We start from the raw sequence: 16,701 nt of genomic DNA, 5'->3' as shown, positions 1-16,701 counted from the left end.
ACTTTTAAAAGCAATCTTATAAAGCTAACAGGAGTGGCACCTGGTGTGGTCTTCTGCTGCTGTAGCCCATCTGATGTGCTGCATACTTTGATTGTAACAACTGATTATTTAAGTTACTATCAGCTGTAAGTCTGGTTATTGGCTGATTAGATATTTGGTTAAACGGTTGTAAAGTTTTGACTTAAATTCTTTTGTAAAACTTCCTTTTCATGGCTAACAGGCATGTGGGACTCTTTTTTTATTTACAGTGAAAGAATACATTTATACAAAGACACAAGGCAAAGGGGAATACTGCTCTAGGGGGTCCAGGGATGTAGGGAATCCACACATCCAGTATTTAAAGGTAATTCTCCCTCAACTCACGGTCAGGCTTACCACACCAGGGAAGAGAATCCAGTGATCTGTGCAGAGGAACCACACAGTCACAATCCAGAAACACCAGGGGCACAGCAAAGCACACAGAGACGCAAAAACCAGGATTTTAACTAACTAAGCAGTTCAGCGATCCAACAAAAAAATAGTTTATTTAAAAGTTTTCTAGATGAAATCTAAACGCATCAGGAAGTTTTCAAAAGTCTGTTCTGATAGCACCATTTATGTGTTTTTAACCTCATTAATTTTTCCAGATATTTGATTTCTTCTACAGCTTTTACACTGGTGGTGCAGATGTAAATGTTTGAGTGAGTGTCATTACAAGAGTAAAGTTTTTATCATCAAAATAGCTTAACTAAAAGCACTCATTATGTAGAATAGCTCTTTTTAAACTGTATTGTGTTACTGGGTTATAATTAGGGTCATTAATGTGTAAATCAATTAATTTTTGCACTAGATAAACCAGTAAAGTTTTCAGTTGCTTATATGGTAAATGGCCTATATTTGTATAGCGCTTTACTAGTTCCTGAGGACCCCAAAGCGCTTTACACATTCAGTCATTCACCCATTCACACACACATTCACACACTGGTGATGGCAAGCTACATTGTAGCCACAGCTGCCCTGGGGCGCACTGACAGAGGCGCCCCAGGGCGCCCCCTATATGCCGAGGGGGAGCTTTAGCAGTAATAATGCAATACAAATAAAAGGAAAAAGAAAAAACAATTTTCAAACAATAGAAACTAAACTGAAAAAAGGTAAACCCAGTCTCAAAAGGGACACGAAATGTAAAAAAATAAAAATAAAAAATAAATATGAATGGATAAAAAAAACATAAATAAAAAAATAACCAAAAGTCAGAGCCTCTTATCTTTTTGTGAACCTACACCTCAGTTTATTTATGAAAAAGGGACTACATAATACCTGAGCGGATTAGATCAGTGTGCAATCCAACTTTAGAGGTCTCTTTGGCGGACAGCTGTCAAACGAGGCAGTCCAAAAACAAGCGGACCAATCACAGCCTATTTGGAAAAGTCATTTCACTCCTCAGACCAATCAGGGCGTTCTAAATCCAACCGGAAAACCACGCGCGATCCATATAAAGATTTTTTTTGTCTCCGCCCACAATTTCCAAAAATAATAAATTAATAAAAGTGTGTCCTAAGGTTATTCTGACCCTATTATTCTTCCATACACTTTATGTGTTTCAAACGTCTCACGTATACATGCGTGGGCTGTTTATACACCAAGCCGGCCGGTGTTTGGGCTCAGTGACTCAAAACTTACATTAGAGTTTCTACTATTTATGTTTATCAGTGTTGTTTGATTTATTTCAGTCCGCTTTGTGTGAGTTTGGGTATGGATTTGTTGCGATATAAATCGCTTTGCGGTTCGGCATACTACAAAATGTTTATTTTATAGTTTAATTTGTGTAGAAAATTGATTTTTACCAAAATGCTAGGCGATGGATTCACCTTGTGAAAGTCGCTTGAACGCATGAAGCAGCTTCAGAAATTAGTATTTTTAGCGCGAAAAAATGTTGTTTTCTGTGTATTATTCATGCCGAATCAAAGAAGTTGCACCAACGACAGGAAACAACTCTGACTCATGCTTTGTGAGTCACCTTTTCAGACTGATAAGGACCGGCCAGCTTAAATCTTCATTATTGTAAGCGGAGTACGTCACGGGGCTGAGCCAGACTGTGGTCTACACTCATCTTTCCCCCAGGAGGCTCTCCTTCCCAGCCCCTTTGTTCAGTCTAGCCGGTGGGTTGAGTCAGTCAGAAGAAGGCTGTGCTAACCCAACAAATCCAAATCACTGTGGGAACACCGACAAGAGAAAGAAGAGGCCGAAAAATACATCCACCGGATGACGTTTTTAGTTAGAGGCACAGCGGAAAGAAAACGGAAAAAGTTGGTTTTGAGTGTTGCTGATGCTGCGTTTAATGCCGGGAACCGTCTGGACCTGCGTGCAAGCGTTCGGCTCATTTAAGTCCGTTATCTTCGCTCCAGTATAGCCGCCTGAGCTAACACGCTGTTAGAGATGAACCGGCAGGCTACATGCTAACCCATCACCGGTATATTGCTGACAGTGTGCAGTTGTTGCCACCATCCATCCAGTGATCCACGCTGACTCTCCCTTTCAGTTTCTGCTCAGCATCCATATTTGCATCCCAGGGAGTGGCAGCCACTAATCCCCTCTTTTTCCACCCGTGGCTAGGAAATCAAAGTTGGACACCCCCTGAATTTTCTCACAGGATGGTGAGTATTTTCCTGCATTTTTACGCGCTTTTGTGCCATTTTGTGCTTTTATTTCCTCCCTGGGAGGGGACTCGGGGTGTGAAGTGAAGGACAGTCTAGACCACGTTGCCGCAGTAGCTACAACAATGGATCAAACCGGCGTTGTGTTAGATTTTGTTGAGGTGCGCATTATCAGCACATTGCTTCTCTCCTGTTTGCACTGAAATCAAGGTGTGGATTGGGAAATGATTCTGTGCTTTAATGTGGAAGAGCTGAGGATATATCACAGACAGAGGCCTTTATTTGTGTCTCCACTCAGATCAAAACCATCATCCCCGGCTGGTTTGCTCTGACTGATTGATCCAAAAATGAATATCCTCTCCATTTTTTTTTTATTATCTGGATGAGTGTAAATAAAATGGAGAATGATTAGGCAACGCTGGAATGTGTTCCCCGTCCCTCCTAATGCCCAGTGTCTAGTTTAAAAGCCTCAGCCAGATGTGTGTTGTTTATTGTAGGCTATAACGGCATTATATCTTCTTAATGGGCTCTGGGCCATGATTTGTAGGCCATGTTCTACTTGGGCAAAGGCCTGCATTGGTTTTCACTCTTGTTATGACTCTGCTGAAACTGCTAAGTTGATCATGGATGATTGTATGAAGCAGTGGGGCGTAGATGACAGTAATTTACCGTGACACATGTAAATGTGTGTGGATTGCTATGCAGGTGCCAAATAGTTCAACAGATCGACAAAAACACGATGCTTGTGGAAGTTCTCTCAGTGCTGCTTCAGTGTTTGGCTCATGATTAATCATGTTTTGCTCAGTGGCACTCCAGCAGTAGTGTAGCATGAGTAATAACAGTGGGACACATGCATTTCAGTCTCTACTTCAGTGTTTTTTCTGCTGTTGTTAATCAAAGAAGAATCCCACATTGCCAGTGCCAAATTGGAAAAATAAAGCATTGTGCTCTGGATAGAGTTGGAGAAGCAGGTCTACCCTTCTTAAAATGCACAAAAATACATGTGCAAGCTCACCAGGTAAACAAACTCTTAAAAAGTTGCTCTAAACATATTTTAAAGAAGCTTTTTTTTAATTGGAAGTTAAACTTCTAACATCTTTACTATTGCAGTTCAGGTTTCTTTGAGTGCAATGCCTCTCTCTTATGACATAATAAGGCTGACACAATACCAGATTTTATTTACGTAATTTTGTATCAATATCTTTGTCATATCTCCAAAAATGAACTCAAATGATTATTAAACTTAATATTTGTCTTTTTATTTGGCCAATGAATTGCACCCATAAAATATGCATAAGGAGGTGGAGAAAGTCTAAGTAATTATAAAGGCATGCAAAAAGAATGACGACACGGTACTAATAAGCTTTGGAAACACTATATGGACAAAGGTATTGGGCCACACCTCTTCATCTTTGAATTCAGGTGTTTTCAGTCACAGCTGTGTAAAATAAAGTACTGTTTCACCATTTGTGGAAAAAATGGGTCAATCCAGAGAGGTATGATGTGTCAGTGGTCCGTTCCAGCTGTCTGTACAGTGTGCAGTTCCTTACCATCATTTGTACTCAGAGATGCAATTAAGATCTTATTCTAAAAATTTCTGACCTAAATACTTAAGGAATGGTTCGTTGCACTCTGAGTGAAGTGAATAATTTCATTAGAGAGTAACATCATGTGTCGCAGTCGTATTTTTTTGAATTGACATAAATAATCCACATTTACAGATGTACACTTTTGAAGTGATAAAGCAGTTTTATGATTTATAGCAAATTATTTTGTGGACCTTTTGACTATGGACTTCTGGGGTCACAGAATTCACACACCGAGAACCACCGATATAAAGGAAAATGTCCTGATAAACAAAAACACCCACAAGGCCTAAAATCTGCCATCAGCTGACATCAGTGTGTCAACCTGAGAGCTGCTGTCTCCGGGCGTGTATTAATAAACGCTATCCATTTATTATTTATAACTACTACCAGTTCTTCAGATTCTTAAAAGTCATCAACTCCCAGTGTGACTCCTGAGGAAGAAGGAAGACCACATATATAGATGAAAGCTGCATAAAAGAAAATCACATTTAGGCACTAAAGCTTTTGGTAAGTTGGAGAAGCTGTTAGGTTAGATTTTCACCCTGTGTGAGCTGTGATTGGATCCAGCCTCCCAGGGCTGTAAGTTGGATGAGCAGTTAAGAGAAATGATAGATGGATTGTTAGGTTATGGCTTTGTGTGGGCACAAGTAGTCCAAACCCAGAAGTGATCTTTGCTTTTCAGATTGTTCGATTTTCAGTGGATTGTAGGGAAGAAGAAGAAGATGCAAAAAAGGAAATTTCTGATCTCTTTCAATCCCTGTGTTTCTGCACTGAGCCAGTGTTTTGCATGCAAAATGTTAGGACGACCTTACAGTGTGTTGGAGAGCAGTTCAACAATAACACCCACTATGACCTCAGAAATAAAGGTCAAGTAGAATTATGACCGCTTGGCCAAAAACAACAAAAATCAGTGTGCGCAAAACTTAATTGTTGGTATAAAGCAGCTTCCCTGTGCTGTGTGAGGGCATTAAATTGCAGAGGTGTTCCTGATAAACTTGTTGTCAAACCAGTTTCCATTTGTTCTGCTTCAACAATCTGGTCCATTCACTCAGGGTTGGACATCTGATGTCACACTGTGTTTGTTTAGCTGTCGTGCTGTCAGCCGTTCTTGTATTTATCCCATATATTTGTCATCCCCACAGCTAAAACATGGAGAGTGACAGCCACCACTCCCACATCTAGTGCCTGATCCAAAAGCCTTCATCGCCCAGGAAGGAGGAACTCTCAGGTCTCCCTGCTAACGTAGAATGAACATGCTCAAGTCCAGTGGACTGAAAATCCCTGGGCGCGGGGCCAAGCATTCCAGCCCAGTGGGAAGGACCTCAGCGGGTGGAACGTCCAGCCCCGTTGCCCCTAAAGACAGTAAGTCACTTCCTTCTCCTGACCCCGTGGAAAATAAAAGGAGCGTCTTTTCCCCCAGTTATTTCTTTTCATCGCCGGAAGTGGCTCAGACCATTTATTTGTGTTGCTGACTCAGAAACGCACAGCTGCATTAGATTACATCCTCATGGTTCTTTATGATAGAAAAAAACATGGAAGGACGATTGGTTTGTGTCTCCCACTTCTTTAAAACATCTTCCAAAGTGTTCCAGGGCAAATCTTGTGTTGCCTTCAGCAGTTTGGAAAGTGATTTGTTTTTATCTATCAATGAATGTTTAATTTAGGCCTAGGTGATCATGGGGAAACAAAGCAGGCTCACAGGCGCCAGGTGACCTGCATGGCAGCCACGTAGAGACCAAAGGAGAGCCGACAGCTCGCCAGCCAACACCTCAGTCGCACACTGTCAAAAACACACGGGGTGAGAAACCCTCAGTAATCCAGAGAGAAAGTAATCAGCTGTCTTTATTGATCCTTCCACAGATCCACCTGTCAAAACCTTTTGCAACTTTTACCTCTGCTGGGCATCTTGCTGACCAAAGGCCTCCCCATCAGCTTGGCTCAAACTGAAGTAAACGTCGGTAAACTTGAGCTTTTAGGGAGGGCCAAAAACACTGCAGTGTAAAGTAAAGAGGTTATATTGATCTGTAACACAAAAAAAAACACAGGTTGTAGCAAAAATAATGACAAAAAGTAACCATGTTATCCGAAAGACCTCGTTTTTATAAGATAGCCAAGATACCCATGGATTGATCTGTTCTCAAAACCATATTTAGTCTGGCTAAAAGATTTGAATTGCACTCTTCTGCTGTGAGTTCTTTAACGCTTCATTTCGTTATTACTCACATATTCATTTCTTTCTTTTGTATAGTAACACATGTATTAAAGATTAGCTAGTAAGTGTTAGTGTTTTTCAGCTTAATGTTTTGATTTTACCTCCCACAGGTTTACAGCTGGTTGAGTCACTTTTATTAACCTGTCTCCAGGCGGCTATCTCCAGTGCTGAGCAGAACTATTTAGCCAAAAAAGTGGAGTATTTGGAGGCTACATAGTCAGATTTCCAATCAGGAGATGGTTGAGACCAAAAATGGAGCAAAAAATGGTGTAACTATTGGATTTGCACCAAAAAACGTAACCAAAAATCAATGATAGTATATTACTCAGTCTGCAGGATGTTTACATTATCATGTTTCTTCAATGCTTAACATGGTAACATGTCAGTGTTGTGTATTTACGGCTGGCTGAGTTGGCAACAAACAGCCAAAAAGAAAGGCGCTAACACAAAAGGATAACTTTAAAAGCACACTTTTGCTTTAAAACACTGAGGTCTTACTTTAAATGTAAAAGAGAAGGGACCAAAACACAGCAGCTCTTAAGAGCATGATGCTCCACATGCAGGCAATATTAGGATGCAATAATGCAGCTTTATAATACTGAAGATATAAAGCTGTTAGCTGCACTAACAGCCATTGTTTATGTATCAAATGTATGATAATTGTCATTCTTGTTTACAATAAAGTTCAGTTCCTGTCCAAAAAAAGTATGAAAAATGTGGTTGTGAGCCACACTGTTACATTAGTTGACGTTTTTCTACTTAAATATGACTCGTTTTCTATAGTTTACATCAACTGCAAATCTGCAATGACCACACAGTTGACGATTCATCTGCTTACGAAAAAAAGTGTACCTGTACGAACACTCAGAATTACAGCCCTTGTTTGCTCAAAGTAATCACAGCTGTTTGCGCTTTAAAATGCAAACCACACTGTTTATCTGCCCACCTTCAGCTCACACGACTGTCACGTCTCACCAGCTTTGCACGCAGGTTTGTTCAGTTTCTGCTGAATTACAGCTCCACACCCAGCGGTGAACAGGGCAAAAGAATTCGCCGACCCGATGGTGGGGAAGCCTTTTATGATCAGTGTGTCACAGTTCATGCTGAAAGGAGCAAAAGTTGGTCCGACACTTTTAACGTTACGTGATAACCATTAGTTACAGTTATAGTCATTATTAGTAGCTTATTACCAAATAATGAGTTAATAAGAATAAGTTAATGAGTGTTCATTCATCTGTTATGTCACTGTTAAGCTTCCTTTTGTTTCTTTAGGCAATAAGTTCATATTAAACTGCTATTAAATACATGTCCTTAACAGAGTATCAAAGTAAGCTTTAGTAAAGGCATAACAATGATATAATAGTAAGTTAAACATTGACATCGTCTTATTAAATTCATTGTATCATGTTAACAAGCATGAGGACTTGTGTGTGTGTTACAGGGACATTACTGTAAATCATCACTGTGGGGTTTTATACAAGTCATTTTCCTGGTTTTACTACAAGTTGCTATTTTATACCATACTCTGTGCCTCCCAGCATATCACAATAATCACTAAACATTAAGAGCTCCTGTGACAGCTGAATATATCTGGCTCTAATGAAACTGAAGCGTTACGAATGCCAATCCAGAGCAGTTGATGCCTGTAAGTCTGTGAGAAATCTAAACAACAGAAGCATTTCGGGAGAAAATAAACAAGTCTTTCATTTATCTGCTCGACTTTATGTTTAACCCGGGGCGGTTCTTTTTTGTTCATCTCCGTGTCGGAGCTACGGCGGCTCAGATTTTTGCCTATAATTATCCCGAACGTGTTCATTAGCAGCTCAGAAAGCGATCTCTTAGCGTTGCGCGCGGGACTGAAGCCTGTTGCCCAGGGCTTGTCAGCTGTTACCGTAGGTCGCTGCGACTTCGAAATTCCTGCCTGCGGTTTTAAACTGTTTGGTTCTGCCATATGCGAAGTCATTAGCTTGCTCACATCCTGTTTATGCACAAAATACACAAGCGTGATGGATGTGGCAGTGATTTATTTTCCCACTGCTGTACTTGAACCATGTAAACTTTCGTGTGTGAATGCTGCACTGACAGCTAACACATTTCTAACAGTCTGACTTCTGATACTAGTGCTAATTGGATTTTGGTGATCTGTAATAAATGTAATTAGATTAATGAGAAAGTAATTCATTTGTGATGAGTGGCAGTATTTTTAGACATACCTTTGATAAGATGGCTTAAGTCTCAGTTCTTATTTGTGCCACATGGTCACTGTTCGTGTCTCCCTGTCGTGCTCCTGCGGTTTTATGTTGGACTTATTATTACATTTAGGATTTGTCCATTATTTTTCTCATCATTATATTTTTGAATTCTGGTTCTTGTTTGATTTCAGTGACATTCTAGTGGTGTTTAGTGTGTGGTTTATGGGCTCCTGTGAAATTAGTGACCCCAGGTTCTGTTATTATTTCAGCCTACCCCCCTCGTGTTTCTGTCTCTTCCTTCCTCTGTTATCATGTTTAGTATACGTCTTCTGTTTATTTCCTGTTTTACTTTGATGGTTGGTTTCTCGTGGGTCTTGTCGTCACCTATCCTGATTGTCTTGTCCCTGTTCTGTCCCTAATCCCCAGTTCATCCCCCACATGTCATATCTTTGTTTCAGTCCTTCATTTTCTTTGCCTCCTTCTGCTTCTTTGGAGATGTGTAGATTTTTGCCTTTCACTGGTTTTCATCTTTTTGTGCTTTTTTTTGGATTTTTTTTAAATAAAACAAAAAAAACCCCCATAGATTTCTTTAAGAGCAAGACTAACCTTTCATGCTAAGATTATCCAATGTTTTTAAATATGATAGCACTGATCCTGGACTAGCATCCATATTGAAAGTGATGCATGTCTTAATGCATCTTTAGCCATGACGTTGTGTGTTGCAGCACCAACACCCTGCTTATGTCTGCGATATCAGCGGTTTTATGAAATAACTGTACTCAACACCCCGGGAATGACAGTTGTCTGGTTTTAGGTAGGCGGGTACACCCTGTGCAGGTCACCAGACTATCACAGGACCAGTCAGAGTCAAAACTAGTTAAAATACATGACGACACCAGTCAAAACCAGCTAAGATTGCTCCCCCTCTCCTGTCAGCATGGTAAAATCACAAAGCTAGCTCTGTAGCTTAGCATGAAGATTGGATGAGGGGAAGATTGTCTGGTAATGAATTGCAGATTATTTAATGTATACGATGCTAGTGTTTATGCTAAATGTGACTGTGGGAATCTATCGATCTGCAGCAGCGATCTGCAAAAATCAGCCAGAGTCCCTGAGAATAAGTCAGCCTAATACTTACAGAGCGCTTGGGTCATATAGGATCTGTTGTAGTTTTTCATATGTAAATATTTCTGCTGGTCACTGGAATGTTTTGCCAAGAAGATGATTGGTATCTTGGATTAAATTGTTCTTATTACCTAAAGAAGGCTATAAAACACATTAATGAGAAATCCCTGGGAGAATATCTGTGCCTCACCGAGGACGTGGAGGGATTAGTTTCCTGTCCCAGATAGTTTTATCACTGACCTGCCCTCATACTCCAAATCTCAACCCGCTGTTTGTTGGTTTTAGTCTGGAAGACTGCGAGAGGGGGCCGCTGTGTCGGAAGCTGGCACAGTTTACTTTGCTAAATTTAAAAAAGGAAACTGCAGTAAAAGGAGTGAATAGAGGAAAGTATCCAAGCCTTCATCTAGAAACTTTAGATGTGGAAATAACGGAGCTGTGACACCTCTCGCGATGCAGCATCTCCTGTGACCTTGGAAGCAACAGAAATATCTCGTGTAGACTGCCTAAGTGGAGACAAGCAGCATTTTTTTCTCTTGGTTTAATTCTCTGAAAGGCTCTGTTCAAGGTTTCCCCCTGCTTACCCACATGGAAAAGAAATAGTAAAAACTTATAAAAGACTTGCATAAGATGTGGCCTACTTCATATAGGGAATCATATAAGGCTTATATGATTTACTCATGAAAGTGGCCACTTTCATATATTGTTTTAGGAAGTATCCAAAACATACAAGTTTCATTTATAGAATTTTTCAAGGGATCTTGTATCTGTTTTCACTCTTGTATGCTTTTCATTCAAGTTTCACACAAGACAGATACAAACTTTATAAGATTTATATATATCTTTTCCATATGGGTACTGCTAATCAAAATGTTAATTATGCACTTTAATTGTAGAGATTATTATAATTAACACTTTATATCTTTGTTTTTCTGGATTTTTGTTGATATTTTCTCTCCATAAAACTGGAACGACCATAACTTTCCTTATTTTAAATTTTCATTTATGAGCCGAAAATGCACAATACTGATATAGGAAAATAGCTAATTATCGGCCAATACATCAACCTCCCTGATATATTGGTCAAAGGTACAAAGGTTAGCTAATAACTTTCTCAAAATATGGAAAATACTGGGCCCAAAAAGCAAACTGGTGGCAGGCAAAATGCCAAACTGTGGCTTTAAAATCTGGAAACATTAAGTAGCCTTTAGATTAACAAAAAATGTCTCTTTCAGTATCCCCTGACACTGTCCATTAGAGGGTATTTAGCCATGTGAGTCCATGTGCTGCAGCAAGCCCGAGATTCCCTGTGGTCTGTTGCATGAAGCTAAATAAAGCAAATCTGTTCATTTGTCCTTTAAGTCACGGTTATGACGTCTCCCAAAGTTCATATAAAAGCAAACAAGTTGATTAAAAAGTCAGGAAACAGGCCCAGGGTCAGCCCCCTCCATCTGTCACATTATGTGCTGCTCAGCCTTACCCAGCTGCCACAGACACCGCTGAAGATGACCACACAGAGTCAACCTTGACTAACTGATTATCGTCCTTTTAAAAGAGACAAAAATAAAGCACAAGTTAGATACTGGAGGTAATAGCCACTGTGCAAGACGATCATAAAGAGGCAGAGTTAAAGAGGCCACGGAAAGCAGGGAGAGATGGGGGGATAACTGGGAGGAGGAGGGGGAGGGACGGGAGGAAGCTGTGGAGGTCTCATTGTGTGCAGCTGATGAATAGTGGGATTCAGATGGTGGTGGGAGGTGGCCAAGCACAATAGTGAAAGTAAGGGCTGTGTTTCCAGTTTTCCTTCTGCCGAGGATCCTTTTACCCTCACTGTGCTGTTGCCCCAGCAACCCAAATCATGGGTTAGCTCAGGTTTTAAACACCACCTTGGGTTTGCTGGCTTAGATCACATGTTGCATTGTTTGGATCTGTGTATCCTGTGATTATTACACTATGATTAGTCACGCTTTTCTTTAAGAAGTGGGGTTTTTCATGCCCTCGCAAAGTTGCCCATCCACGTAGAAGGTTGTAATGTAGATATAGGCTGGCCATTTTTATGGTATGTGTAGGAAGAAACAGCAGGAGAGCAGCGTCATAGAGGTTTGCACTCCATTACGTAATGTTACGCTAACAGGGTTCAGTTTATTTTTAACTGCAACGTGTCCCGTGTAGTATTTGGCTTGATCACAGGTCTTTAACTTTTGCACAAAATGAAAATGAAAAATGACATTAGTGACTTTTTAAAATCTGTAATAGTCGGCATAAAAAAAATCCAGGCTATAGATGCTGGATTTTTTAAGATTCAAAATTCAAGATTCGTTATTCGTCACGTGCATAGCAGTGAAATGTAACCTGACACGCTCCTCGACTTGTGCAAAAGGGGGAGAGAAGAAGAACATTATATATTATATACATTAGGTGAATGTGCAGTAGCAGCATTGTATGCAGCAAGCAGGTGAGTTTTGTACTTTTTAAAAATGTCTTAACCTCCATGAATATTAACCTTACTTTTTTCAGTCCAGTGAGGTCATGTGATTGTTAAAGACAGATGACTTTTCAAGACTGACCCTATGGACGTTTGTTTCACCACTGAGTAAAATAAAAACTGTCATTTTTTAGTCAAAACTTTCTGAAAATAACTCAGAATTGAGACAGTAAATTCCAACCAATTTTGAGCTAATAACCTAAAAATGATCTGGATTGGGTCAGAAATTTTAGAAGAACTTTTATCCATCCATCTATTTTCTTCCTCTTATCAAGTTGGGGTGTTGCTGCGGGAGGCAGGGAACACACTAGACCAGGGGTGTCAAACTCAAATACACAGTGGGCCAAAATTCAAAACTGGAACAAAGTCGCGGGCTAACATTAATATTTATTGAAAAAAAAATCTTCCTCCAGATATAAGAATGAATCTTTTCTTATGGACTCAAATAAGTTTTTCTGGAAAACTGAATATGGAACAAGCAAAGCTTAATACTAAACAATATATATATTAGCTGTATAATACCAGTAGGCCAGCTCTGATAGTAATTTGGTATGGCTTCGGTTTGACACCTATGCACTATACCCTCCCAAATTATGGAATTTGTTGCCTTTGCACCTCTTTCATTTTAAAGACCCCCCTCTTCTGCTTTTCTTTGACCCAGTTTGATACATTGATGCAATTTTTACGCTTTTATTCTTTTACTCATGGTTATTTGCGTTTTTGTTCTGCATTGTTTTATTTTATTTTGTCATTTTTATGTATTTGATATTAATTTTACTTTATTCTGGTATATTTTTTTTATGTTCAGTGCTTATTGTTTTTAAATTCTTTATAAATAAAGTTGGCTTGAGAGATTGACATCGTCACAGGGATAAGAGAGAGACAGATAACCATTCACTCTCACAGTCATACTTATGGTCAATTCGGAACCACTGAGATAACCTAACACATGCATGACTTCAGACTGTGGGATAAAGCTGGAGTACCCTGAGATAACCCACACGAGCACGGATAGCGTGCACAGAAACTGTTGCCTCAGAATTTTTGTGAGGTAACAGTGCCAACCACAGCATCGCCGTGCCGTCCCAATTCTGTCTCATACCTTCCAAAAAACATATCCAGTTAAAACAGGACGTCATCGTGAAGTTCTCACAAAAATGTCACATACTAATTTGGATCCAGATATTCTTTTGGATCATGTCACGCACGCTGAGGAGGGAATTTTCTGCCTCGCAGAGGTACACAGTCTCAGACAGCCCACAGGTTCATGAAAATGCAATAAAGAATCACTGGAATAATCCTGTGCTGTGAGATGAAAGGTTCAATTTATTATTAAAACTTTTTTAAGAAATTGAAAATCAGAGAGAGTGTCGTGAATCACAGAGTTTGGGAACAAAATTCAGAAACGTAGCGCCGTCCAAATAAACCAAAAGCAAACCTTAATGTTGGCTGGTGAAAATAACAAGAACCATAAAGACAAGCCAGAACATTGTGCAAGCACACAGGCTCTGCAACAAAGGACAGAGGAAGAGTGGGGCTTGAAAAAACACACAGGTCATTAGAGGAAGTGGACACAGGAGGGTAACGGGGGGAAAAGACCAAAGGAAAAGAGAGGGAAATACAAGCTGTAACTGGACCAAAGGATTAAGGGCCCACATTATTAAGGATTAATAATATGAAAATTTAAACAATAAATAAACTAAAAGCCAAGTGGAAAATAATTATTAATGTTATACAGTGTCTATAAGTTCTGAACTCATGGTCCAAAAATGAGACAGTAGTTTATTTCTTGGATGATTCGTCCTTTTTCTTCATGGAAATACCAGATCTAAAGAGCCAATAGTGCTGTGGTATTTCAGCTACAATGTCCATGTGTTTGGCTGTAATGTCCTATCAAGGGTACATTTGTCTACTTTTACCTTTACTTCCTTTGTAACCAAGGTCCTTCTGAAAATGATGTCCAGGAAATCGGAAAAGTTTAGAAAAAATCTGAATCCGAAACATACAAGCTTTTAGATCAGGTCATAGTCACTCAGGAAACTTGCAGGACTGCAGTCTATTTCACGGTGACTAGCATTGATTAGCACTGAACAGCTGTTAATGTTCTTCATGTAATATGTTATATGCAATACTGTATAAAAGTCTTGAGCTGCCACCTCTGTATGCTTCAAAGGAGCCAAAGTTGTTGTAATTATTTGAAGCGGTCTCCAGGCTTCCTGACGGTCTTTTGAAGTTTTCTCTAGACGTTAGCTGCTTTTTCACTCATTTTCAGTTCACTCCTTGTACCTGACCATTTTCAGATGGATTTTTTTTGTTTTTTAAGCTATAGGACGCTTACCTGTGAATCAATAAGCATAAAAAGGCAATGAGCTAAAGGGATGAACTGGTGTTGTGTCTACACATAACAGACAGCTTAGCAAAGAACCCATTTTAAATGGTAACTTTGGGTCGTTTGTTACTGGCAGCCTGTTCCACAAGCACACAATTGTTTGCATTTCTTTAATTAAAAATAAGAAAATGCTAAAGATTACAAAGTTTGACAGAGATAACAAAAAAAAAGAAGTTTTAAGTAGCTCCTTGAAACTTTGAGGACTCTGGACAGTGATAATGATCCCAACACACTGTAAAGCATACATAAATAGAAAGAGCACACAGTTGAACACTATCAGTCATGGACCGGCTTTGCCAGAGCCCGGACGTCAACATTATTGAAGCAGACAGCATCCAAAAAAAAAGCTTTGAATGTCCTTCGGGAAGCCTGGACAATAGTTCCTGAGACTACTTAAAGAAGTTACAGGAACGCTTGCCGGAGAGAGTTCAGGTTGTGTTAAACAATAAAGGTGGTGATACCACAGCTTGACATTTAAGCTTGTTAGAATCTTATTTTATTTGAAGTAAGGAGGCCTGACTGCAAGTGTTTCTCAACTATCTTTGCTGTTCTGGATGTGCTGGGCTTCACAGTTCAAATGGGATAAAATACTATACCAGGAGTGTCCAATTCCAGTCCTCGAGAGCTGCTGTCCTGCAGCTTTTAGATGCAGCCCTACTCCAACACAGCTGAATCAAATGAATGGCTTGTTACTGGGCCTTTACTTAACTTGATTGCATGCTGAAGAGGTAACCCAACCATTTGATTCAGCTGTGTTGGAGTAGGGATGCATCTAAAAGCTGCAGGACAGTAGCTCTCGAGGACTGGAGTTGGACACCCCAGGACTATGCAATCAGAAATGTGGGTCAAACACAGACTGACTGATGGTTGATGCTGATGCTAAATGTCAGTTTACCCTGGGCCACATCCATTTTGACACATAATTGATTAATGACCATCGTCTGGTCAATACTTTCAGTTCAGCTGGTATATTTGTGTGAAATGGTAAATGGTGCTAGATGCCTCGAAGCCTAAACTTTGTCCACGGTCAGAGAAAAAAGTAACCTTTTGAAAGGCATCCATCTTCAAGATGACCACTTCTTGACACTGAACAAAATTATCAGTCAGTCATCAGTTTTCCCCAGAACAGCGATTTACCAGAAGCAGCACATTCCTAAGAGCTTCTAAACTCTATAATCAAGTTAAATCCCCTTTGAAGTTGTACCCATTTTCATTTGCGGCTCACATAGCAGCATATGGAAGCAATTGGGGCATAACATGCATAGAGCACAGCCACTGGAGCCCACAAAGCCCCGGGCCCGCTCTCAGGGTGTCGGGGAGACCGTCCTGGCACCAACCACTCCTGCACACAGACATAGATAAACACGCTTTTACCGGCAGCGCGGTGCACCAGACCTCGTGCCAACGGTGCCCCTCCCGGTTTACAGGCTGTGCGGATGAGAACAGACATCCAGCTCTTCTATGTGTCAAATAGGCGATATCACAGGGCTGATGGCAGGGTTAATCACCGGCACATCACAGATACCGTCTCTCTGACCCACTTTTCAGAAGGAATTAGACTATCGCCTAATCTTGCACAAACTGCTCTGTTGTGCTAGATGCTGCCACACAAGCTTTTTTTTCTGCTGGCATGGCACGGTCAAACAGGATGAATAGTGTGAAGGCGATTCTGCTGGACTGTGAATGAGGATGGCCTCACAATGTACACAGTGTTCGCAACTTAAATCAGAGAGGAGTGTAATGACTGTAAGAAGAAATGACACAGTTTCCATGCACCTTTTAGTTTTAATGCATTTAAGCACATTCTGCTTTTGTTATATGAATCCTTGTGTTGCTCTGCAACATGGCAGATAACTGTGTTTCTGTGCTTTTTCCAGGTGCTGCGCTGAAGCCCACCACTCCAACTAAAATCTCGGAAGAGGGCGACGATGTTTTGGGGGATTACACCGTTGGCGAACAGGTTTGGGTCAACGGTGTGAAACCAGGAGTTATCGCCTACCTAGGGGAGACCCAGTTTGCTCCAGGACAGTGGGCAGGCGTCATACTGAATGACCTAGTTGGCAAAAACGATGGTTCAGT

The 16,701-nt window shown here is 40.3% G+C and overlaps 1 protein-coding gene across 1 annotated transcript in view; it reads left to right on the top strand.

Annotated features, from left to right (window-relative positions):
- The first annotated feature begins 2,125 nt into the window (after nucleotides 1-2,125).
- The window catches only part of LOC106456116 (CAP-Gly domain-containing linker protein 2-like), a 16,743-nt gene continuing 2,167 nt past the window's right edge, over nucleotides 2,126-16,701 (top strand). Inside the window, exons 1-3 of the mRNA XM_013908846.1 lie at nucleotides 2,126-2,633; nucleotides 5,365-5,584; nucleotides 16,500-16,699. Coding sequence (XP_013764300.1) covers nucleotides 5,470-5,584; nucleotides 16,500-16,699 — 315 coding nt within the window. The 5' untranslated portion in view covers nucleotides 2,126-2,633; nucleotides 5,365-5,469. The remainder of the gene's footprint in view (nucleotides 2,634-5,364; nucleotides 5,585-16,499; nucleotides 16,700-16,701) is intronic.

This window comes from Pundamilia nyererei, unplaced genomic scaffold (genome assembly GCF_000239375.1).
Source record: "Pundamilia nyererei isolate P.nyererei 1_Seehausen unplaced genomic scaffold, PunNye1.0 scaffold00015, whole genome shotgun sequence".
Taxonomy (NCBI): Eukaryota; Metazoa; Chordata; class Actinopteri; order Cichliformes; family Cichlidae; genus Pundamilia; species Pundamilia nyererei.
The sequence above is the reverse complement of the archived record's forward strand: the minus strand, read 5'-3'. Positions and strand labels throughout refer to the sequence as shown.